We start from the raw sequence: 23946 nt of genomic DNA on the forward strand, positions 1-23946 counted from the left end.
GCCAACTAACTTTGCAGGTTTATAAGTCTTTAGCAGTCATGCAGCTCTGTTGATCACAGTTTGAATGTGGTCTGTCTCTTTGCTGTCAGACTGTAGTATTGCTGAGATCAGGCTGTTCTACTGTAATCTGAGTGAGAAAGGCAAAGAGTATTGTATACAGTGATGAGGATGTACATATAATATACAATTGATTCCAGATAGTTCTGAATAACATATCTGGGAGCAGTTAGTGGTAGTGGGCATTCTCAGCTTCACCTCTGTATAAACCTGCTGACACAACAACCCGAGACACTCTACACACTGCATAGATTCCAGTCTGTAATGTAGCAGGATGAGCTGCATAGCAATATTACCTGCTTGTGTCTCTCCATTTCAGTCCATGCCTCGCAGATAGTTTCTGTAACATAAATAATTCCTTATCTATGTTGTAATTCATATACTATTTTAGGTTTATATTTATAGACTGACACATGAATCTAAATTGAATCTAAAGTGAGGAACAAGGGAGTCTGTGGGGCTGCATTAATGTTTTGCTTATCCATAATACACTACAGCACTGTGTAGTGGTTGGGCATTATGAAACTGCTCACTGTTGGATATTCTGACGGTCTTTCACAGTGCATTAATTCACTGGCTCATCTAGTTAGTGCTGCTCCACAATGCGTGGGAGAGGTTTGTCAGTGAATCCCCTTATTTTTATTGAACATCGCTCAGGATATAAATGTTACTGTGTGTCTGAATAACATTCCTGTTTATCATGTACAGTCACAGAGGTCCAGTCTCTTTTTAGATCTTATTACAATCACTTGTACGACATTATCTCAAAATAATATTTTACAATTAAATATTTTAAGACTGTAATTCCAAAATAATTATATATTTTGTTATTTTGAGAATTAAAGCATAATTCTGTGATCAGAACTTAATGATTTAATTAGCTTAAGATAACTGATGGTGGCCATAAAGCAAAGCATTAGGGCAACACATTATAGGTATGTCACATGTTTCAAAACACCTGCATCCACGCAGCGACACCAGCTGCATCTTGGTGTCGTCATCATGGGGTGACACATCAACATGTTCAGATATGCCACTGTCTCAGTCCCCAGTGTCAATGCATGTCAACACTCCAGAAAATTAGTAATTATATCACATTCACTCCGGGGATTAGCACATCCAGGCTACCATGCCTTGACTACTTCTTCTGTCTGTAAGGCATGTCTGGTGCGTGCTACAGGTATCAAATGATATGTGCCAATTGACGCTATGTGTGACGTATGCATGTGACAATGCAGTGTGATGCATTGTGTTATGTGTTGCATTTTATGTGCAGGTCTACTCATTGTTTCTCCTCTTACTTACTCTTTGTCTTGTGGCTTAGAGCAATGACTTAGTGATAAAAACCCACCTGGAGAGAAGTATAAAATCATGTTATCCTGACATAATAAGACATTTAAGTTATGACAACCAAAATATAATCCAATTGTTATCTTGGAATATGCTTAAATTTTGAACATAAGCACAATTTAGTACCATGACACAACATCATCATTTAGTCATCACAGGGAAGCTAAATGGGAAGGTGATTTTGGCATTTATCCGCCTAATGCAGTAGCATTGGCATTAATAATAGTAATGTAATGATCTAAGCTGCACTGGGCATGTTTTTATATCGTCACTTTGTGTTTAGGTGATCATACTGTACTTTGCAGCAACACATATAAAGAAAATAAGCTTCACTCAACACTTAGTTGTAGAAAATGACACAGGTAACCTGCTATCTAAACTAGCACAGACCTCTCAGTCTTGTAAGAAAAACAAAAAAGGTTTAACAGAAGAATTGGGGAAAGTGTTTTTGGATTGTTTTTTTTGAATTATTATGGAGTCTTTTCAGTTTGCTGAAAAGTACGTAAACACTATAAAGCTACATACAATGTTTCCACCCTACATGTTCAAAATAATACTCCTTTTAATGGTGAAAAGTTGATGCTGATACTGATTGTGCCACCACTGAGATCCACTGGCACCAGATTACCAACAGCTGCTGAAAAAGAAGCATGCAATTTAAAGTGCTGAACATGTGGCAAACACACCCGCACTGTGTGGTTTTTGATTTGTGTATTCACTATTGTTTGGGGAACGAATCAAGGTGTTAAAACCAAGTGAAGTGAAAATAGTTGTCACTAATCCCCATTCAAGAGTGTAACTGCAAAGCCGGATGTATAAATGATTGAATCCTTGTAGGTGGTGTAACCACAGAGGTTTGATGTGCAGACTGAATGCTTTCAGAGCATGCCATTAACCGGTGGGTATGTGTTACTCACTGTAGGAGCAGCCGTACACCTCCACTCTGAGGCCCATCCAGCCACTTGGGTTCCAGTCAAGAGGGATGAAACGAAGGAAACGGGTCCTCACTGAGTGGGACAGCTTGTTCTGGACAACAGCCTCCGAATTCACATTCCCGACAAACCTCTGCAGAGCCAGACAGAGACAAAGACGGTGTTTATGATAGCAGCAGAAAACTGATAGAAAACAAGTCACAAAGGTTCCACTGAGAAATAGCAGATTGTACATGAATGGTAATATGTTCACCAGGAAGAAGGAAATGATACTAGAAAGATAAGCAGAATAACAAGCTAAAGTCTGTAATAGCACAGAAAACAACACAGCGCTGATCAGACAGACCCAAGGGTAACGTCTTCACCCTCTCCTTGAACATACAATTTGATGTAAAAAGATAAGAATCATCATGTGGTATAGAAATATGAGAATATCTGTTCACACAGGTCCACATGAAATGGAGGGAAAATGACCACTGGGGCAGCAAAATGAGGACTCTTGCATTGTTTTCTCTTAGAAGAGCAAAAAACAAAAAACCTCTGAGTACACTTGTGAAATCTCATTCTTCTTTTTCATTTCCATTCCTCCTCAACATTCACTTTGCACCAAACAAAGCCAGAGGATATAAACAGCAAAACAGAGAAAGAGAGAGTGACAGATAGATGCAGAAAGAGACAAACAACCTCTCCTCTCAAATGACTGATTACCAGCTTCTTCATAACCAGTTCAAGGCAGGTGACATATCCAATCAATAAGAACTCGTACTACAGCACAAAGAACCATAAAGATAGATCAGCTTGAGGGTTTTCTGAACATAGTCAGACATGGCCAATAATTCAGCTTTCCACAACAGCAGAAACACAATATCATACAGCATAAAAGGGTATGCTGAGTAGCAGCACAAATGGCCGTCCAATGCTTGTAGAGCACTCCAAAGTGGAGGCATCATTAAATACACCAGGCTGCTGCTTCTTGGTACATAATCAAGGCAACAGTGCGACTCATAAAGCTGTTATTGGGATTTACGCCACCGCTTTTCCATTTTGAGCCATTTACCGAGTGGAGCCTTGTGGTTGAATCTTAAAACAGGTACAAGCACGCTTATTTATACATGCACTGTAATCCACGGCTGCACAGGGGAGGGAGGGATTAACTAATTGCACTGGGGTTTAAACATTTGATTAAAACAAATATATTACTTTGGCACTACAAACAGCTTGTGTAGTGCAAATTTGAGAAATACGTCAGCCTTGAAAACAAAGACATTCATATTCATGACATTTAGGTTTTTGAAATGCTTTCAGCCAAAAAAGTCTCCAAAGCTGTTATTTTTTGGTATTTTCTTTAGAATCAGACTGATAAAAACATGCTGCCGTGCTTGTCAGACAGGACTCAAGCTACAACCTTGTCTTTTTTTTTAGGCTTTGTGTAAGACATATGAAAGGATGGAGCACAAGAAAGACAATTTGACTGTGCCACATTCAAAAGCTATGATTTTAACTAAAAAAAACTAAAAGCAATATAGCAAGCAAATGTAGCGATATAAAAACATGTTGTCAAATCTGAAAAATCAAGGTATATGTTTAGTGTGTGTTTGTCTTCTTCCTCTGCTTCTTAGTGTTCTCATAATTACCAACCCTGTCTTTTATGGGCTCAAATTAGGGTGAATTGTATTGTAGCTGTCTATCACCATATCTGAATGTATGATTTTGTATGTCATCTAAATCCACAAACTGAAACAAGGACAGAGTCTCAGGTGAGGTTTGAAAACCTTATAGCAGCTAATTACAGAGCAGCTCATTATCTACAGGTTTCGATACATTTATTTTATTGTAACATTTATTGTGACAGTTTATGATAAATGAAAAATAAAAAATGACAAAAAATCACAATACAAATCCAGTTTCAGGCAAGTTAGCGAATGCATATTCAGTAAAGTAAACATTTTGTAGAGTCAGGCTCCTTATGTGTGTATGTGTGTGCGCCTATGACAGTGAAAAGAGCGATAGAGAGCAAGTACACATACACACACACATTACACATTATTTTGGCCGTCTGACAAAAAACGTCCCTACCAAAGTTAAAACCAAACCTATGCCCTTGCATTCAAACGTGAATGTCTAAAAAACGTTTTTATTTGATTTGCACAAATAATTTCCAATGTGCGACTTTTAAGTAGAGAAATGAGTAATAGTAACACCGAACACCACTGAACAAAAAACAATTTAACGTTATGATGATCAGTGATGCTTCGCTTGTTAACTAGTCATTTCAGTTACATTTTTACTGAAACAAGTCCACATTTACCTACAAAATGGGTGCCAAATTAAAAATGGCTCCTGACGTTACTTTATTTTTAAAATATCCATGTTGCTTGTCCTACACCTACAAACGAGGCTTACTTTAAATTGTGTATTTTTATAAGGGAGTTCGGCATGAGCGTTGTTAAGTTCAGAGGTTCAGAGGCGGTTCAGTTGGGGTGTGCTGTCAGCTCCTTCAGCAAACATGCCCCCAGTGTTTCAGAGCATCTCCATTGGCTATTCAGGAGGAAGCGTCAAATGTGGGACAAAAGTATTTGTGCTCGTAGATTTGATTTGTAGCTGTAAACCCACATTCACACATACAATTGAGTTCTAAGTGAACATTTTCACCCACAAACAGATAGATGTGTAACTGCAAACCTTTTTTGTAACTGCAAATCTTTGGTGAAATCTTCTTTATGCACACAGTGGAAACTATTTGTGCAAATCTTTTTCATTTATTCACAAATTGTCATACACAGCTACAGATCTCCTTGTGGATTCAAAAATCAAATCTATTTATTCAGTTATTTTTTACACATTCATACATTTGAATGCAATGGTGTAGGTTAGGTTTTAACTTTGGTAGGGACATTTTTTGTTGGACAACCAAAATAATTGTATTCATACAAAATGTTTTCAGACTCTCACATGTGGTGATACACAGCTACAAAACAGTTTTTAAGCCCACAGTCTTTCCACTTGTCTCCCAGCGGAACATTTGGAAAATCTAAACTCTGTCTGTGCCTGCAGTGCAGTTATTACTATTCATTAGTTAAGAACACTTAGTATGGATGATTAGTATTTAAGAGCAGTATCACAACAAGCACACCACTGTTGAGCCTGTCCTGAACTATGACGTTTGTGTTTTTTCCTCTTTGGAAACAATTGCAACAGAACATCCTGTGTGTTCCAGCTGGGAGATGAGGCAAAGTCTGTGAAGAAAATGCCTGAGGGTGCAGAAGATTTTCCAGGGGACCAGAGGATAGAGGTTGGCCCTCATCCACATAAACAGTCCTAATCCCACAGTGACTTCATTATTTCTATTTGTGTTTCTGTCACTGTGGAACAGCCTCCCTCCTCATTCATTAAGACTCTTTACTCTTTCTCTCCAGTGATGAGCTCCCTTGTGTCAGTTTTCCACATACATTTATTTTAATAAATTCACTGGGGGATAAATCTTGCTGCTGGCAATGCAGGCGCTATACAGTATGTTCCAGAAGGTCATTGGCCAGTTAAAGACCCTGAGGGAACACATGGGGGAGAGAAAGCTGTGAGTTCATGACCTTGCCATAAGTCAAAATACCACAGCAGTTCCCTAACGCCAGCCAGGAGTAACCCGGACCAAGATCACCCAGATCTTAGATATTTGTTAGATATCTTAGGTAGTGGAATGTTTGAGATTTCTCTATTGCTGACAACAACAAACTTTCTGCAACACCTATTTATCAATTTACTTGATTATTTGTTAAAAATGTATCTATAATCCTGTCATCCTGTTTTTCTATGCTGTCATATTGCTATATGGTCTATTCTGTACAGACCACATCTATTGCATATCTGTTCTTCCTGGAAGAGGGATCCCTCCTCTGTTGCTCTTCCTGAAGTTTCTTCCATTTTTTCCCCTTTAGAGGGTTTTTTGGGGGAGTTTTTCCTTTTCTTAGAGGTTCTAAGGATAGACGTTGTATTACTGAAAAGACTGTAAAGCCTCCTTGGGCAAATTTGTGATTTGTGATATTGGGGTATATAAATAAAAATGGACTTCACTTATCTTGACTACTTAGTAAGATTTTGGTGTTTTATGGTTAAGGTTACATAAGGTGGGATATTTTGGTTAAAAGTTACATCAAGGTATTTTCAGGCTTTTTGTTTGTTAGCCATGCTAGCATCTCTGTGAGGCTGTACTCAGACAAAGTGATGCTTTAAGCAAAATGCTAATGTCAGCATGGCAACTACCACGACCTCTATCCAGGGTGCTGAATCTGTGTCCCCGGACATTTATTGCGCAGGCAGGCTGGAATCTTGCTTGGGGGGACTGATGGCCAAAGGTTTGCCATGACTGATCAGCCTCATATTTTGTTTAAGCTCACCACATAAACCTTGTTGTTCCAGGTCCGGGTTGCTGAATCTTGGGGATGTTTAAGCCACGTTACTTCCATTTAAAAAGCATATTAATGAACTAACTAATTCACTAAAAGTAAAACTGACCTTCTTTTACAGATATAAGACTTGTTTTACCTAGAACTGCTGAAAACAAATTATTCAATTTTTATCTGTTTTGGACTGTGGCGATACAATTTATATGCACACTCCTGCCGCTGCACAATCTCTAGATTCAGTATATCATTCAGCTTTTGGATTCATAACTGGAGATAGCTTTAGAATGCATCACTGTATATTATATGAGAAAGTTGGGGGGAAATGGTTGGCAATGAGAAGGGAACAAAACTTTATTTTATTTATTTACAAAGCACTACTTGGCAAACTTCCTACATATATCTCATGTCTTCTCAATTATAGATCACTCTCACTACACTACATCCCAGGATTATTTGATTCTTGAAGAACATCATGTTAATACTGAGGCTGGAAAACTGGCTTTTAAATATTTTGCTCAATACAATTTGGAACAATTTGCAAAAGCTTGCTAAAATGGAGGAGCTGATCCCTAACATTCATTTCAAATGTCGTTTGGCAGATTCAGTACAGTCTGAATGTACTTGTTTTCTATGAATGATGTTGATGTCTATGGTTGAATGTCTTTGAATGTTGTCTCTGTTTGTATGTTTGCTGTAAATCTTGTTGTTTGTTACTTTTGAATTTGTACACTGTAAATATTGTTTTTATTTTCTGTATGTTCTGTATTCAGGGCAGCCTTGAAAAAGAGAGCATGCTCTCAATGGCCCCTCCCTGCAGAAATAAAGGTTTTTGTTTTTGTTTGTTTTTTTAAATCCAGCCATTTTAATGTAATGTTTTTGAATTCTGAAATGTGTAGTGTTCTCCACACTTGGGTCTTGTTAAACAACATTACAGGCAACATGTTCATGTGATTGGTTTTGTAGGTATTTGGCCATAAACCAAAGTATTGGAAAAAATAACATTTTGTCATGATGATGCACTAGATGAAAAGTCAGGGGATTATCAAATTTATTAGGATTCATTGACTGGGAACCATGAATGTGAAAATTTCATGGCAATCCATCCATCAGTTGTCGAGACATTTCACTCAAAACCAAAAATGTCAACCTCATGGTGGTGAGAAGTCAGGGGGTCAGTAAGTCATGTCAAGTCAAAATTCAACACATGGGGGAATATGGATGTCCAAATTCCATGGCAATCCATCCAATATTTACCTAGATATTTAAATCTGAACATTCCTAATGTGGCTAACGATTATTTGAAAAGATTATTTATACTTCTTGTGAGATCACACTGTATAATGTTAAATGTGTAATCTAAGGTGTTATCATGTTATTAGGACCAATGAAATAGGAGTAGGTTTTAATTCACTCAGATAAAAGATAACTTTGCACTCATGCAAGTTTTAATCCTTGTTATATTTCTTGTATTCCATCTACCTGAATGGCTAACAAGCATGAAAATTTGTGTTTAAATTCCCCCCTTGAGGGGAAGAATTTATTTCACACATTTATTCACAGCAGCATTAAAATAGGTTTTAAATAAGGCTCTTCAAGGATAAGGATAATGGTAATCTGGACCCCTGCTAGAATACATTCCACTTTCCCTGAAATAAATATTTGCAATGAGCATCAAGCTAATTTACAATGGAGTATAATGCAAATATTGTACTGGAAATTGGGTTAAACCGGGATTTAAAACAAGGGCTCTGCCTTTTTATTAAAGAGTTTACTTTAAAAGCAAACCATCAGCCACAAACACTTTGGAAAACCTATTTTTTCACATAATGAAAGACATTCAAGAGTAAATGAGTTTGAGTCAGTTGCATTGTGCAGCATATGAGATAATAAAAGTCAACAAGTCATCTCCTCAAAGCTTCTACAGACAAGTCATTTTAACAGTTATTATCAGTTTGTAGAGGAGTGTTATCCTATTGTTTCACATGTTCCTCTTGTACTTTATTTGTGCTGAGGACACTCTCACAGACAGGGGTCTGTTTGCTGGAACAGATGGTGATGTCATCACAGTGCCGGAAAAAAACAGGCAAGTGAATCATTAAAGAAAAAAAGAAAAACAAGTTAAACAATGGGAGAAACTAAAGTTTTTTTGTTTTTTTTTGTCTGCACAGGAAAAAGAGGTTATATGCATGTATGTGTTCCTGTATGTCAAACTCAAATCGTCTATGTAATTTCTGCTTGTTTTTGAGTGGCTTTGTAGTGCAGCTTAAGGATGAACATGTCAGTAAATCCTTCCAACACTTTGATCCAGAGCAAGATATCTTCATAACTACTGTCCAGCTGGCTGTGAATGGTTGCCATGGTTGCCATTGATTTTGGTAGCTCCAAGACTTTTTTCTCTATTGCCTACATTAGGGAGAAAATTCCCCCGAAGCTTAACTCAAAACTGTTTGCTAGATTTGTATGTTGTAAGGGAAGTCTTTCTGACCTTTCCTCCAGCACCACCGTCATTTACATTTGCATTTACACACTCAGGGGGCTTGGAATTTGCTCAGCACATTCATGCTGCTCAAAGGGTGAAACTTTTCCATTTTGGACACTAAAGAGTTTTGCTTCACCAGCACCAACCAACCAAAATCTTAACTTTACACACACAATATCTAATAAACTATCAATAATAACATAATGTATGCTCTCATGAGGATAAACTTAAATTTTGACCCCATGATCTTTCCTCTAGCATCACCCTCAGGGCAAACTTAATATATAATATGTTCTACATTATTACATATTTTGAGCCAGATCACTAAAAATATCAAAACGACCAGTATGTGTTTGTTCCATTTCATTTTTATACATTGCAGCCTGATGCCAGCAGGATTGTCAACCTTTTGTCCAACTTTTCATACAGCAATTTTTTTCTATGGAGCTAATTTGGCTCGGCGTTAGCTCAGAGTGGCTGAGAGATAGCCTTCATGTCAGCAGCTGCTGCTCTCTCATTAGTCCCCCTCAGTTCAGTTTCTGGCAGTGAGACATTACATTTGAGCTTCACTGTTAAAATGCCAGATGGATGTGGGGTAGTATCAGCCAAAGGTCTCGGTGAAAGCTGTCGTAAGTCAGCTTGGATATGAGTTTCATTAGAGATTGTAGACAAATTAGCTGCCATTCATTCTACACTAACTTTAAATCCAAGTTCATATAAACACCAAAAATAAAGAAAATAAGAATAACTTTAAAAAATGTTGCCAAGTTTCAGAGGATGGTGCCTGTTTTGATTGGTATGATATAACACTGTATGCCTTGAGTATTTGAAATTAGTACAACATCTCTCTTTTCTCTCTCTCATGAGTCAGTTACAAAGGGTGATAGTAGGTCATGTTGGTCATATCCGAGCATCTCCTCACGACACAACAGCTTTTCTTCCTTTTTCAGCCCTAATGATATGAGAACTGACAGTGTGTGAAGCTGTGAGCTGTTTATCATGATATTTCAACAAGTCAATCACACCACCAATGTTCTATTTGTTTTTATATTTCAACTTTCCATAATAATGAGACTGAAGAGGACACATTTTCTTTCAGTTGTTCAAGTAGCATCTTGTTTCTTTAAGCAGATGAAGTTGATTGTTGTTCTTCACATTTGCATATTACAAAGTATATTTAAAAAAAATGTTAACTAGTTGTTTTTTGGAAATAAATACATCAAAACTGCTCATCTTAAATGCAAAAAAGGCTCTGTTTGGTGGAGGGATGTTTTGACCTGCCTTCAAAAAAGGTACACCTGGCCTCAGAGTCAGAAACTTATCCCAAACTCATCTTTGATTTAATTTTCGTTCTTACTTTTGATAATACATTTTTAAAAAGATGGAGGAAGATAAATAATTTAAAACAACATGCAGCACAAGACGTCATGTCCACCCTCACATCTCTGTGCTCTTTTAATACCAACACAGTTGGTCTCATGCAAGAACATTTTTGTATCATAAACCTCTCGTTTTTTTCTATGAGATTTGCTCTTACGAGTGTTCCAAGTCAGACTCAACAAACTGTCAGATTTGTCATTTGTCACTCATTTGAACATGATAAATGTCACCTATTCATGAGTAGTTATGCCTTGGAGAGATTTAATCGTTAGCATAATGATCACCCATAAAATTGCTATGTAAGGCGACCTGTTCCACTCTGTTTGTGGGTGAGTTTCATTCACAAAAATGTTCCCAAAGAATACAAAGAAGGATTCAGAGCTTCAGGTCCTGCTTTTAGAAATCAGCAGACAAAAACATAACAAATTTATCATTGTCAGTAGTACAGGACCTGAAACATTTAGAAAATAATAATACAGCTGCCAGCAGCGTGTCATCAGAGCAGCGCTCTACTGTGACAGAAATGAAGAGGGAATGGTTTGACATGAGGTTAGATGATAAAAAGCAAAGTGGTCCATGATGAGAGGCAGTCAAGGGATGTGACAGTCACAGAGATATTAGACAAAAGAATATTATAGCCTTACAGTAGGTGATGTTACACAGTCAGGAGACAGAAGATGATCCTGGACAGAGATCTGCAGAAAGACCCTGAGGCAGCTGTCAGAGTGAGACAATTTTCCAACAACTGATGAAATTTAGAAGTTGTTGTGTTGAAATATGCCAATGATAATCATGAAATCTAAAATGATAAGGATGATATGGTGAACAGATGATGACTTGTACGAAAGTTATTATTCATATCTAAGAGAGAATTCTAAGTATAAGAAATTGGTTAAGTGCTATAAATTGTCTGAAATCACTCACATGTGCCACTTAGGAACTAATCTGTTGGTATGAGTGCTTCTTGCATGAGGCCCGATGAAAGAAAGACCACTTTGCAGCACTGACATGCCATTGGGCGACTACATACTCTGCTATTTGGACTGACAAGTAGGATAATTCACGGAAAAACAATTTAACATCTTGTTAGCAGCCCTTGACATAAATGGGACGAACACTAGAATTAATGACATATGCCAACATCAGATCAACATCAAATTTTCTTCGACTGTGAGTCCTTGTGCAAGCTGACATAACACACTGTGAAATTACATGGAGGATAAAAAAAAATGCAGTGTAATAATTGCCTTGACACCAGACACTTCACACACCATGAAATGTGTGATAAGATGTGTTACCTGACCCCGACCTGCAGTGCCATCAATAGATCGGTCCATAGAGATAAGAGCGTGAAAAGGAGTTGATATCTCATGACTGTAGGCTAAATAATGTTTTCTGAGTCTGACCATAAAAATCCTGAAAAATCACTGCATATAAATCCACATTCTCCAGTGTACCTACAGTACTAGTCAAAAGTTTGGACACACTTTCTCATTCAAGTGAAGTGAACAACTGTATATTGTTAGTTGTTCTTTGCATCCTGAAGAAGACCAGACAAGACACATTTTTAAAAAGCCATAAAAAGCCAGGAACAATCCCTGGACTTTCTTTTGTCTATATGTGAACATGTCTACACCCACCTCCAGTGAACGCCTCCACAGTACATGTCTGATGACTACACTCACTTAAACTCTTTTAAAAATGATTCTGGTTGTATCCAGTTACCAGTAGTATACCACAATGCATCCAAAGTGACCTCACAGCAGAGCTGATCAAATGACATGTCCACGTGTTTACTCACTGCTACACCGTCTTCATGCCTGTACTGTTTCCAGGCCCGGCCCGTGTCACTGTAGAGCAGCAGGTAACTGCTGACCCAGTCCCAGCTGTCATAGCGTCCCTGCGTGGCCACTGCCGTCACCTCCATCTGCTCCCTGAGGTCCACCTGGAGCCAGGGCTCTTGGTCGGTCACCATGGGAGACCAGCCCCCTGCTCCTGAAGGAGAGCAGAGAGGTACAGTCAGAGGGGGGATCCATTCAACATTGATTCAGTGGATGATCAGTCTGGATTGTTTGTGGTGAATGCTCAGTGGCCACTGAGCTCAGATTGCAAAAACATATAAAATCCTGATGTAAGTACAGAGAGAGCTTCTAGGTGAAGTTACATTCTTGCATCCACAGTGAAATGTATACAGACAGCAGAAATCACACTCCTTTTCCAAAATAGCCTCTGTTACACAAGCCTCCCTTACACAATGTACAGTACCATTCAAAAGATTGGACACACTATCTCATTCAAGTGAACAGGATGGTGTGTCAAAACTTTTGACTGGTACTCTATTTTAACATTAAGGGTGTCTGAAACATGACTAGCAATATTATGCACAATTTCAAAAAAATTGAAGGGGATGTATCATCCGTGTTTCCAGGTCTATATCTATATTCTGGGGCTCTGCTAGAATATCTTTTTATGATTTACAGTTCAAAAAACTCCTTGTATATGTTATATATTTTAGCTCCTGTCTCTCCCCTACCGATGAGCCCACTCTGTTCTGATTGGCCAGCTCCCAGAAGCTGCTCCTTGGTAAACAAACAATAGTAGTCCAATTTCACTTCTTTTTCTCGTTTTTTACTCAAAATGGAAACTTTTCAAATACATCCATATGTATTCAAACCTGAATCTGATCCAAAATATGCTAGTGGACAACAAGAGCAACCCATGGAACAACTTTAGCAACAAAGGCTACAGAATGGAGGGCCGTTTGTGGGCATGCGCAAACAATCTGATGTCATCACGAGGAGGAATTAGAGGTGACATTGCAAACTAAGCGTTCAGACCAGATTGAAGCCCTGGATTTTGACTTTCAGGGAGCATTTTAGCTACATATGGTCACCACAAATTCTTTTATCATGTTAAACAAAAAAAATCTGACATTATAAAAGTATATAAATAACAGAAAATCACATAAAGCATGAAATGTCCTCTTTAAACAATTATTTTTTAGCATTCACTGACTGCAGCGTTCATAAGATTTTGATTTTGTATAAATGTCTAAGGCTCATGGGAACTGTAGTTGTTGAGTGCTGTTTGTTCAACAGCTGTCTCCTTTACATACAGTAGAATGCTACAAGTTGCAGTGTATCAGAGGAGCAACTGGGACCAAAAGAGCAAGCAATGAAAAGCCCATATGGCTGCTCCAAAATAGTTCATACTGTATAAGCACATGGCTACAAGACATCACTTGTCAGGAAAATGTAAACATTTTCTGATGGAGGGAGAAAGGGAGAATTAAAAGAGAGACAAAAAGAGAGGAAAGACAAGGTCACTCCATGGCTGCATGAGTGGTTACTCCTGAAAATCTATTTCATTCAATCCATGCAGGAACATACTCTGTAGTACTCACCATCTCTTCTGTTGAGCTTGGCGTTGTAAGCAGCATAGCTGACTGAGGAGTGAGAGGAGCTCTGAAAGGATGAATGGGGTAATGTGGATACCAGAGGACCATTGCAATTATCTGTCAAAGAAAACCAAAAAAAAAAACAGACTATTCAGAAGCAAGTAAGTAAAAATGAATTTTAGAGAATATAAATTAGTTGGGAGGAAATATCTACATGTGAAAATTCAAAACATTTCTTTGTTGTAAGTTCTGTCTTTCACATGCTAATCACACTGTATGAAGAGTGGTTTTGAAGGGGTTATACTCTTTTGGATTTATCCAGCTGACAGAAATAATAGAAATTCACCATAGACTAGTTAATCCTGTTCCAAAGTGCATCATTACCTGCCAGTGGTGGAGTTAGCAAGGGTTAGGGAAAATAACAAGGCTGCCTCACTTATCCAGCTCTCAGATACCTCAAACAGTCTATTAACCCATGCAGTGACCCTTGAAATCATGACAGAAAATGCTTTGGTTCCTTGTGTGTTCACAGTATGTGTGTGCTCTTTTTAATCCGGTGCAGCGGTGTGGCATTACAACACATTGAGCAGCAGGCAGGAGCAGATTGAGAGTCCAGTGATTTAAACCTGTCAATCTCATCTTCCTCTGATCTACCCTGTCCGCCACAATATGAGCAGTAAATCATACAACAACAGCCGCGCCGCTGTTTGGCTTCAGTGAGCACAGCGCTGCATTAAGGCCTGTATCTGAGAATGTGATGAAAACTGGCACCAGCCTGATTACAATTATCCCTGCACTCTCGCCATCAGCGTGCAGTTCGCTCCTCTGAGTGTGAGAGGCTTTTTACTTTAGGATGCCATTCTACTTCAAGTTCAGATGGATTCTGAGCACATCTGGAGTGGCAATTGGCCATCCATCTGGTCGACAACAGCCCAGCAGAACAGACAGCTTGTGCTTCTTCCCCTTTTGGGCGTCCCGCTGAATTTCGACTGACCTGATTTGGCTGCTCTCAGATCATTTGTCAAGAGATTTTCCTAATCCTGATTTCAAGTGTGACTAAAGTGGATCAAGCTGTTTTGTTCAAGACTCAAATTGTTGGCTGAGCTACAGTACAGTTGCAGATGTTCATCGGGGAAATGAGAACACTGGCACTCCATCTTAACGTACCGCAACTGGGGTTATTATGCAAGCACTGGGCTTTTAATCTGTCAAAAGTATCCCAGATCCTACTTCTGATCCCAAAAGGATAAGTCTTACTCTTCTTATCTCCCTTTCAATCTGTATCCAGCCATCCTTTCTAGCATGATGCTTCACTAGCTGAAGAGCTGACTGAACCTCTCTGATGTGAGCTTACACCTCAAAAGCCTGGTCCATTGCTTTGCTCCTCCATTCCATCTATACCCATCTCTCTCTCTCTCTCTCTCTCTCTCTCTCTCTCTCTCTATATATATATATATATATATATATATATATATATAAAAACTATGTATAGCAAATGAGACCACAACAACTACAACAAGCAACACAGTATTTTGATGGTATAACATGTGCTCTAAAATTGATGGTGAACCATAAATCAGACAGACCCTGACGTTGTTCACGGCTCCAATCTACAGATCTGGTGTGTGATCCAAATGGCTGCCTGTCACTCAGGACGACTTATGGATGGAAGATGATTTGTCTACAAAGCTGCTCTTTGGCCTGTGGGATAACTGAAAATCCTCTGAAGCTGACTCATGATTTCTATGCAGGGCTCAGTTGTTTGAATCTTATAGCCAAATGAACCCAGATGTGCATATGAATGCTTTCAGATGTACACATGCGCATGTACACAACTAAAACCGTGAGGGAACATTTAATCTCTCTTGAAATCAATCAAGTACATCAAGAACTATGAAGTAAGAGCTTTTAGTTTCAAGCACAGAAGTGCTAGGAAAGGACAATGCTTTATTTGCACAGAAAATCAGGAGGATGGCTAAGTGGTTTCATTTTGACACAACAGAGGTTATCACTGAATGTGTTTGGGATAAAAATAATAAGTGAGAAAGCATAACACCTGCACACTGACTCTAAACGACAAAGGCAAATGATAAGAAAGGTGTTATATGTTTTTTGTATCCTATAAAAAGACCAAAACCAATTATGCTTTAGTCAGTTCAATTCTTTCTGACTTCTCTGTCTCAGCCCCAAGTTACTGCTGAAGACATAAGTCTTTAAAAATAAGCTTCCTACATACTGTATTTTTTAATTTTTAAAAAAAGGCTACATAATAACCTAAAACAACTGGAACTATAGTTCCAATGTTACTAAAACAGGGGCAAATAGTGCATTAAATTCAGCTGCAGACTAATGGAGCTTCATGGTAGTTCAGGTAGGAAGTCAGTTTATATTCACATGTTCCATAGACCCTTCTGTCATGTGTGTCCACAACCTACCTCTCACAATAGGCGGTCTATATAAACATTTTCAAACAGTCTGCCTACAACAATGCTAAGTTTTACCCTTGCTGCTACACTACTGCCTGCCTCAGAATTTTAACTCCCTCCTCCTCCTCAGCCTCATCTTGTATAAGCATTTGATTGTTTGTGAATCTTGAATGTTTCTTTTTGATATGTGTTCATGTTCATCAAATGTTTTGTATCTCAGGCACTGCAAGGCGGAAATGTGATCTCAGGAACAATCTGTATCAAGCCTGCTCAGATTTGTTCCAGAGCATCACATGACCAGAGCCACACTGCCAAACTAAAATGCATTTTGCCACAATAAATGGTTAAATTCTTCACATAAGTGTTCTGACTGACGTATATGCTCTTGTATTTATAGCAGAAGCACGACATAAAAGATTGACTCAAAGTAAACTACAGTGGTCATGTTCACTGTAATCAAAGAATGAGTCCCTCAGTAAAGCAGTGTAGCTCAATGCAATGATTTTAATATGTTTCAGACAATACCAGTAGCTTATGGCACAGAGAAATAAGCTATATCAGACTATGCAGACAATACTTGTTTGTAAGATCAGTTAATTGTTGGTTTAGCTCTTTTTTATGGGATTTGCTGTTGGTAAGAAACTGAGAGCCAGGCTTTCTTTTTCAGGAACGCCCTGATCCAACCCTGTCTCCTTGTAATTACGAAATGTAGTGCTTCATTCAATGGAAAAACATCATCTGTGAATATAATCCAGGCAGCAATTACGTTTGCCAATGCAGTGATTGGAAAAACAGTTTATTTGTATATGAATGTAATTTCTAGGAGAAAAGGTTGCCTGATCACACTTATATTTTTACATACCTGGAAGCTTATAGTGATATCTACAACCCTTTTTCAGTGTTCTCCTCTGCCTATTAGCATGCACGCCTGCATGCACAAAACAGAAGCAGTTTCACAATGAAATCAAACTCAATTATTAACTCAAATGTGTCTTTTGTAGCACACATGGGCTGAATATTTAAAGCTCTTGTTGCAGAGGCATCAGTGCACCTGAAGACGACTATGTGCCCAAATCAAATAAACATGGCTCACCAGATATGAGAAAGTCTTGTTTCCTCTTGAATATCGAGTCTTGGGAAATGTACAAACTTTTATGTCCTAAAAATAGAAACGTGCAATAGAGATTGGGTTCTAGTGTAGCTTCTCAATCTGTCCTGGTCCTCTTCACTGGGTGGATCAAACCTGTGTGTTTAATGCTACAGCTGTGTTTATGTTGGTCATGCTCTAGAAACATATATTTAGGTGCACAATGACAGTGCTTGTTTTAATATAATGATTTTTTTGGGGGGTTTTAAATATTTTTAAGAGGGTTTGAATAATCTTATTATTAAAGTTTTGTTTGGCATAAGTTCTTGTCATTTTAAAAATATTCTGAGGTCCAAGAAAATGAAAATTCTGAATATCTATAATGGATCCCTTAAATCCTCTATATCTGTTTGCCTTTGCAGATAAATTCCTCCATTACTGAAAAAGCAGTCTGTGTGTGTTTGTCTGTCTGGGGAATTTCTTCTTCTTGCAAACTGCTATAAAGCATTCAATTTACACTCCACACGTAAGGATGGTTTTTATGTATTCATTAACACTTAATCAGTTTTTGTTTTTTTTCCATTAAGCAGATTGTTGTCCTATGAAATGTCAAATATCTGACATGAAATTACCACAGCCCAAAGAAATGTCTTCAAATTGCTGAATTTGTCTGACACACACTCCAAAAAACTCAAACCATTACAGTAATAGAACCATAGACAGAATCTTTTACTTGATAAATTACTCAAAATTGTCATCTATTAGTATCCTCCGGGTTATCATTTTAACTAATTTTGTCAGCAACACAGTACAAAGTCTCCAGGCCAGAAATTATTATGGTAATTTTCTGCTATGGAGCAATGAAAACCTTTAAAACCGTATATACATCCTTTGTAGCAGTGATAAACCCCACAAGAGCAAAGACAGTCTGTTGGAGGGTGCAGAAGTTCAGTCAACACAGACCACAGCATCAATAATATCAAAGGGTGCAGAGATAGTATCTTGTAACAGAGTGGCCTCAGACCTCTGTGTGGTATTGATAAAGCCTCATATGATACCTTGCATGGACTAACAGGCTTTGGGGCTCAGTGACCTCTGCTTAGTGATACCCTGAGTAGATCTGAGGTATCGGCTGACAATTAGTCCCAAACGCTGGCTGAATTCAAGGAAGCACACATCAATACAAGTGATTGAGAAACACGGCTTGCTTTACTGTAGCACTTCATTTCTCTGAACACTACAACAATCCCACAGTGCTACATATAATCTAAAGGGACGTTTACAGGAAGCCTGCAGGATGTTTTACTGGGCTATTGACAGCTTTAGTGATTATACACATCTCATCTGCCAAACATTAATTATTCAATGCTCATTCAAGAATGTTCTGCGACAGGATTTGTGTTAATTTTCTGCTGGATTACAGGATTTCCGGGAGCATTTTACATAACGGCTTGGTAAAGATAATGGGGTAATAATGGGCAATACTGCCATGTACTGCCGTTGTAAAAACAGAGGGAGTAATCATGAAGGCCTAATATCTTGGTAATGTAAAAGTAGGGTTTAATTTTAATTAAGCCATTACTGAGAGAAAACTCCTCAGTAATTGTATTGGGTGGATGGTTTGTTTTTAAATGGTCCTAAACTAAAATAAGGTCGAGTTGAAATCAAATACAGCTTAAGTTCATCTCCATTTCCATTCATGGCAACAAATTTGACACTTCTTTTTAGGAAATTATGGTCTATACAGTAGATATGTTTCACCTGAAACTGCACTTTTTGCTTTTGAGTTAAAAATAATCTAATTTTTTTATTTGATTTGCAACTGAGTGTACACAGTAAGTGCCTATGCCACAAAATGCAGTTAAGCATCTAATCAGACAGTAAAAAGAGTAGCAAATGTATATAGATATAAGTAGATGTATGAATATTTTGAAAGAGCAGTATGTACAGAATACATAGGATAAAGAGTATAAAGCAATTTATTTAGTAGTTTGATTTTAGTTAAAACCTAAATAAAATATCTTTGGAAAGAGTGGTTTCCATTTCTTATGTGTTTCACCTGTGCCATGAAAGCTGACTGAGTTTTATTCTTACAGCTTTACATGGCATTTGGTCTCAGTGTGGTGGTGAACGCACAGTCACTCGGGTCGAGACACATTTGTAGATAGAATGTTAGTGTCGCTGTGCTAACCTCAGGGTGTTTTGAGATATTCATTGGTTCAAATCGGGTTGAATAAAGGCCACAAAAACCCAGATTAAAGGACAACACACAGTAAAACCATATTTACACACTGTAATAATGCTGTGACCTCAGACTGTGTAACAGAGAACCAGCACGCTGAGTTTAAAAGCGTTTTTTTTTTTCAGTTCCCTGTTATTACATTATAACCAATATACAATCATAGAGTGTGAACATACAAGCTTGTGTCTGAGTCACAGGAAACTTCACAGTGTAATTGCATAAACTAATAGCATGTGAAATCCACTTAGGTGTGAGCAGGCCTTGGCATTTTATCCCTTTTATTTTAATACCCAATTTGTTCATTCTGGAGACTGAATGTTCAAAACAGAATCATTTCTTTTTCTTTTCAATACCTCCTTTTTCATCACTGCAACCAGCCCTCGCTGATTATTGCATCCATCTTATTGGCACAGTCGATAGATAGTGGGTGTTGATAATCCTCTCAAACCCTCTGCCAGTAACACTGAAAATGAATAGAGGATGAAACTTACAGACTCTACAGTTATTTGAAGCATATTCATTGCCCTCTATATATTGGGAATCGGTGCAGCATCATTGTGACCAATACAGCTGGAAATGTAATGGCCTCCATTCTGGCGCCACATTCGTCACAATAGATTTTTTTTGCTCCTGAGAGACTGGGCTGAAATTATTTCTCTAAATAGTCTTATATCATATATCCATTGTATTTTCTTCTTACTCATTGCAATCAAACAGTATTTTGTTCTGTACACTGAATCTCTGTAGAAGAATAATGTAAAAACATTCTTATACCCTTAGTTTTCTGAATTCTGGCAATAAACAGTGTGGCATATTATCAGCTTCTTTCTTTTTCTGGGTTCAATTGATTTTCCAGTTGATTTTTCATGCACTCAAATAATGTGAAAAGAAAAAAAAAATCTAAAACAACAGTGTGAAGACACTACCTCTGTCTATATATGGTCTCCACATCAAGCAGCCTAATAATTTAATAGAAATGGATCAGAAGAAACATAATGCTTTGACTGAGATAAAATAGAAACTATAAATGTCTCTGCAAAGCAGCAGAAATCCTCTGTAAGGCTGTACGTACTCAATTTAATCAAATAAACATGTCCTTTGTAGTAGTGCTCTTTATTCAATTTCAGCTTTGAAAGTCACTCTGATGGTAATCATCCATTACCATTCTGTGGGATTATACTCTGTTCTGGGACTAATCATTGGACACTTTACTTTCACCATTGAACTTTCTGATATATAGTTTTTATATTTATTAGATTTTAGTTTAGTCAATATATTTACTTATGGACCTGACTCACTGCACAGATTGCACATTTGCACATATTGTAGTTGATTGTTCTCCACCCCATTTGATACTGATATATATATGTTGTTTTTTTCTTTACCTTATACTATGCTATCTTGCAAATTTTGCACACCAATTTCCCTCAGAAAATATATTAGTAAAGTACTATCTTATCTCATCTCATCTCATCTCATTTAATCTTATGCAATCAATTGGAAAGGAATAAGGATGGAAATTTGTTTTTTCACATATAGTCCACTCAGTGATCTGCCCAACACCAAACAAAACATAATAACAATGATTCTGTCCTATCAAATATTAAAATATATAACAATCCAAGAATTATTATTCTTATAATCAAGTGTAAGAGAAAATGATTTAAGTTAAGGTTAAGATGAGATTTCACTTATTATGTAAAAATAGTGTAACACAACAAATCTAAATACAATAAAATAAATTAAAGAAAGATTTAAAAAACCCATAAATTAAAAATTACAACTAATTTCACTCAATATTTTTCTACAAATCAAAAATCACATTTTTGTACAAAACGTACAATTTTCCTGTGACATCAGGTTGATGAGGAGAGTAATTCTCATGACATACATTTTTGGTCTGAATATTTATTTCATTTTCTTTTGTCTGGAAGAAATATGTGTTCTGTATGTTTAAACATGAGGAAAAGTGCCTGTGCTAGAAAAACCGTGGTGCTCTGCCTCATTACCTTTTGATAAATTCATCAGGCCTTCAGTGTGTACAGCAGTAGGTGTTCCTTGAGTACCTGCTTCACATTCATTAGCTGAGTGAGTCTGCAGCTGTTCTGCTGTGATGCTATACAGTACATGCAAGCTCTGCTTCAACATGCACTGGTTGCTTTGGATGAGAAAGTAATGAAAGTATCTGCTCACTGAGCTAACTTAAGGCATGAAATTTTAAGTAAATATATGTGTGTGGTGGTGTGCCATGGATGCCTGGTGCTGGAGTCTCTGCTGTGAGGGAATCGCTGAAAGCATATAGCAATATTCCACCCACAAACCCTTGGTGAGGAGTGTCTTATCATCTGGTAATGAAAGCCTCCGTTTTTCCCAGCCTATAGCAAAAAACACATTTCCACTTGTAGAAAGAAACATTCCCTTACAAGCAGCCTCATATTGGCCTGTGACTAGGCCATGGTTGTCATTATACAAAAGGCTTACATAGGTGGCCTGGATTATATGAATTATACAGTGGCTCTACAAGAATGGTGCAAAAGCAGTCCAGTAAATTACATATCAGCAATGCCAAACAGTATCTCAGTGTGAGAGTTTCTACCGTGTTTTGTTATCATTTATAGCTCTCCATGTGTGCTGCAATTGCAGTGGAGCAGAAGAGAGACAGTGAACAAGGTGAAGCACTGGAGTTGACGAAAGCTACACTCGTTACTTTACTGTAGGTGCAATAAAAGCTTCAGGCCAAGAAGAGTAATTTATAAATGTAATCCATGCAAAAGATTGACAGACTCCAAATGATGAAAAATACTGCTGTAAAGAGTGTGATTTGTGACCCAACCAAAATAAATAATAGAGCATAATATGAAATGATAGAGATTTTTCTATCATCACATGATATATATTGTCATATCACACAGCCCTACCACCCAAATAGACTTACCAGTGGCTAGCTAGCCAGCTTTCTAACCCAGATTTCTCAATTTTTTCAACAACTTCCTGTCCAACAAGAAGAACTAAAAGACTGCTATGTTTTAACTTCCAGCAGGTGTCACTATTGTTTGCTAAACTAAATAGGTCACAACAACCACACAGTGACAAAACTGACAATCTCTTCTGTCTGACTTCCAGTAAGTCTATAAATAGTTACAGAGATTAAGTGTGATGCAATAACTAAATTTCAAATTGCAACACCTTACAGTACTGAAGAAAGTTAGTCAGTAATGCTCATCGGTTTGGTATTATAGCCAGAATAGTTTGAAGATTGTTTATAAAGTATTAATAGAAAATGTGGTAACTTACACTTTAACGTCTTGGTGTGGGTAACTGTTGTCAATACAAAACCACATTACACCATGATGTGAGTACTGCCAGTAAAATCATTAAAAACAACCTCAGATCCAGCTAGGGAATTGTGCACAGAACTGAATAAAAAAATCAATGTATGTTTAAAAGAGATCCTTCACTCCCTGTATGAATAGTTTGAAAAGCCTCTCTTTTGCCTTTTTTTTCACTGTTACTATTACTGATATCATTGGAAGAGAACACTTTGTGGATTACTGTTGTCTCTAGCTCCGTGTTTTAAAGGTGCAGTGTGTACAATTTAGTGGCATCTAGTGGAACAGACTTTGCAGAAATGGAATATAATGTTCATAAATATATTTTAAGAAGTGTATAATCCCATGAAAATAAGAATCGTGGTGTTTTCGGTACCTTAGAATGAGCCCTTTATATCTACATAGGGAGCAGGTCCTCCTCCAAGGAGCCCGTCATGTTGCACCACCATGTTTCTACAGTAGCCCAAAGTAGACAAATGAAATGCTGGCTCTAGAGAGATCCTTTCACGTTTTTCACGAGTTTTGTGGCCACTGTAGGTTCTCCTACTTGCTTGCAAGGGGAGGGTGAGGGGAGAGGTATTCAGTTGGTTGCAATCTTCAACCTTACCACTAGATGCCAGTAAATCCTACACACTGGTCCTTTAATAACAGTTTATTCTGCCGAGGTGTAGTCAGAACTAGGGGTGGGTGAAAAAAAAACGATTCACATAAGAATCGTGATTTTTATCTTCTACAATTCTGAATCAATTCATAAATGGCAAAAATTGATTTTCTATATGTAAATTATTAATTTGACAGAAAGAAAAAGGTCTAGCCTGACTACAGGGGCAGTGCAGCACCTGGACGCTGGGCGCACTTTTTTTCATT

General features: G+C 37.7%; 1 protein-coding gene across 1 annotated transcript in view; it reads right to left on the reverse strand.

Moving 5' to 3' along the window:
• The window catches only part of LOC121907594 (contactin-associated protein-like 5), an 80471-nt gene that overhangs the window by 52990 nt on the left and 3535 nt on the right, over nt 1–23946 (reverse strand). Inside the window, exons 2-4 of the mRNA XM_042427241.1 lie at nt 14002–14112; nt 12400–12593; nt 2325–2472 (exon numbers count right to left, since the gene is read on the reverse strand). Coding sequence (XP_042283175.1) covers nt 2325–2472; nt 12400–12593; nt 14002–14112 — 453 coding nt within the window. The remainder of the gene's footprint in view (nt 1–2324; nt 2473–12399; nt 12594–14001; nt 14113–23946) is intronic.

This window comes from Thunnus maccoyii, chromosome 11 (assembly GCF_910596095.1).
Source record: "Thunnus maccoyii chromosome 11, fThuMac1.1, whole genome shotgun sequence".
NCBI classification, from domain to species: Eukaryota; Metazoa; Chordata; class Actinopteri; order Scombriformes; family Scombridae; genus Thunnus; species Thunnus maccoyii.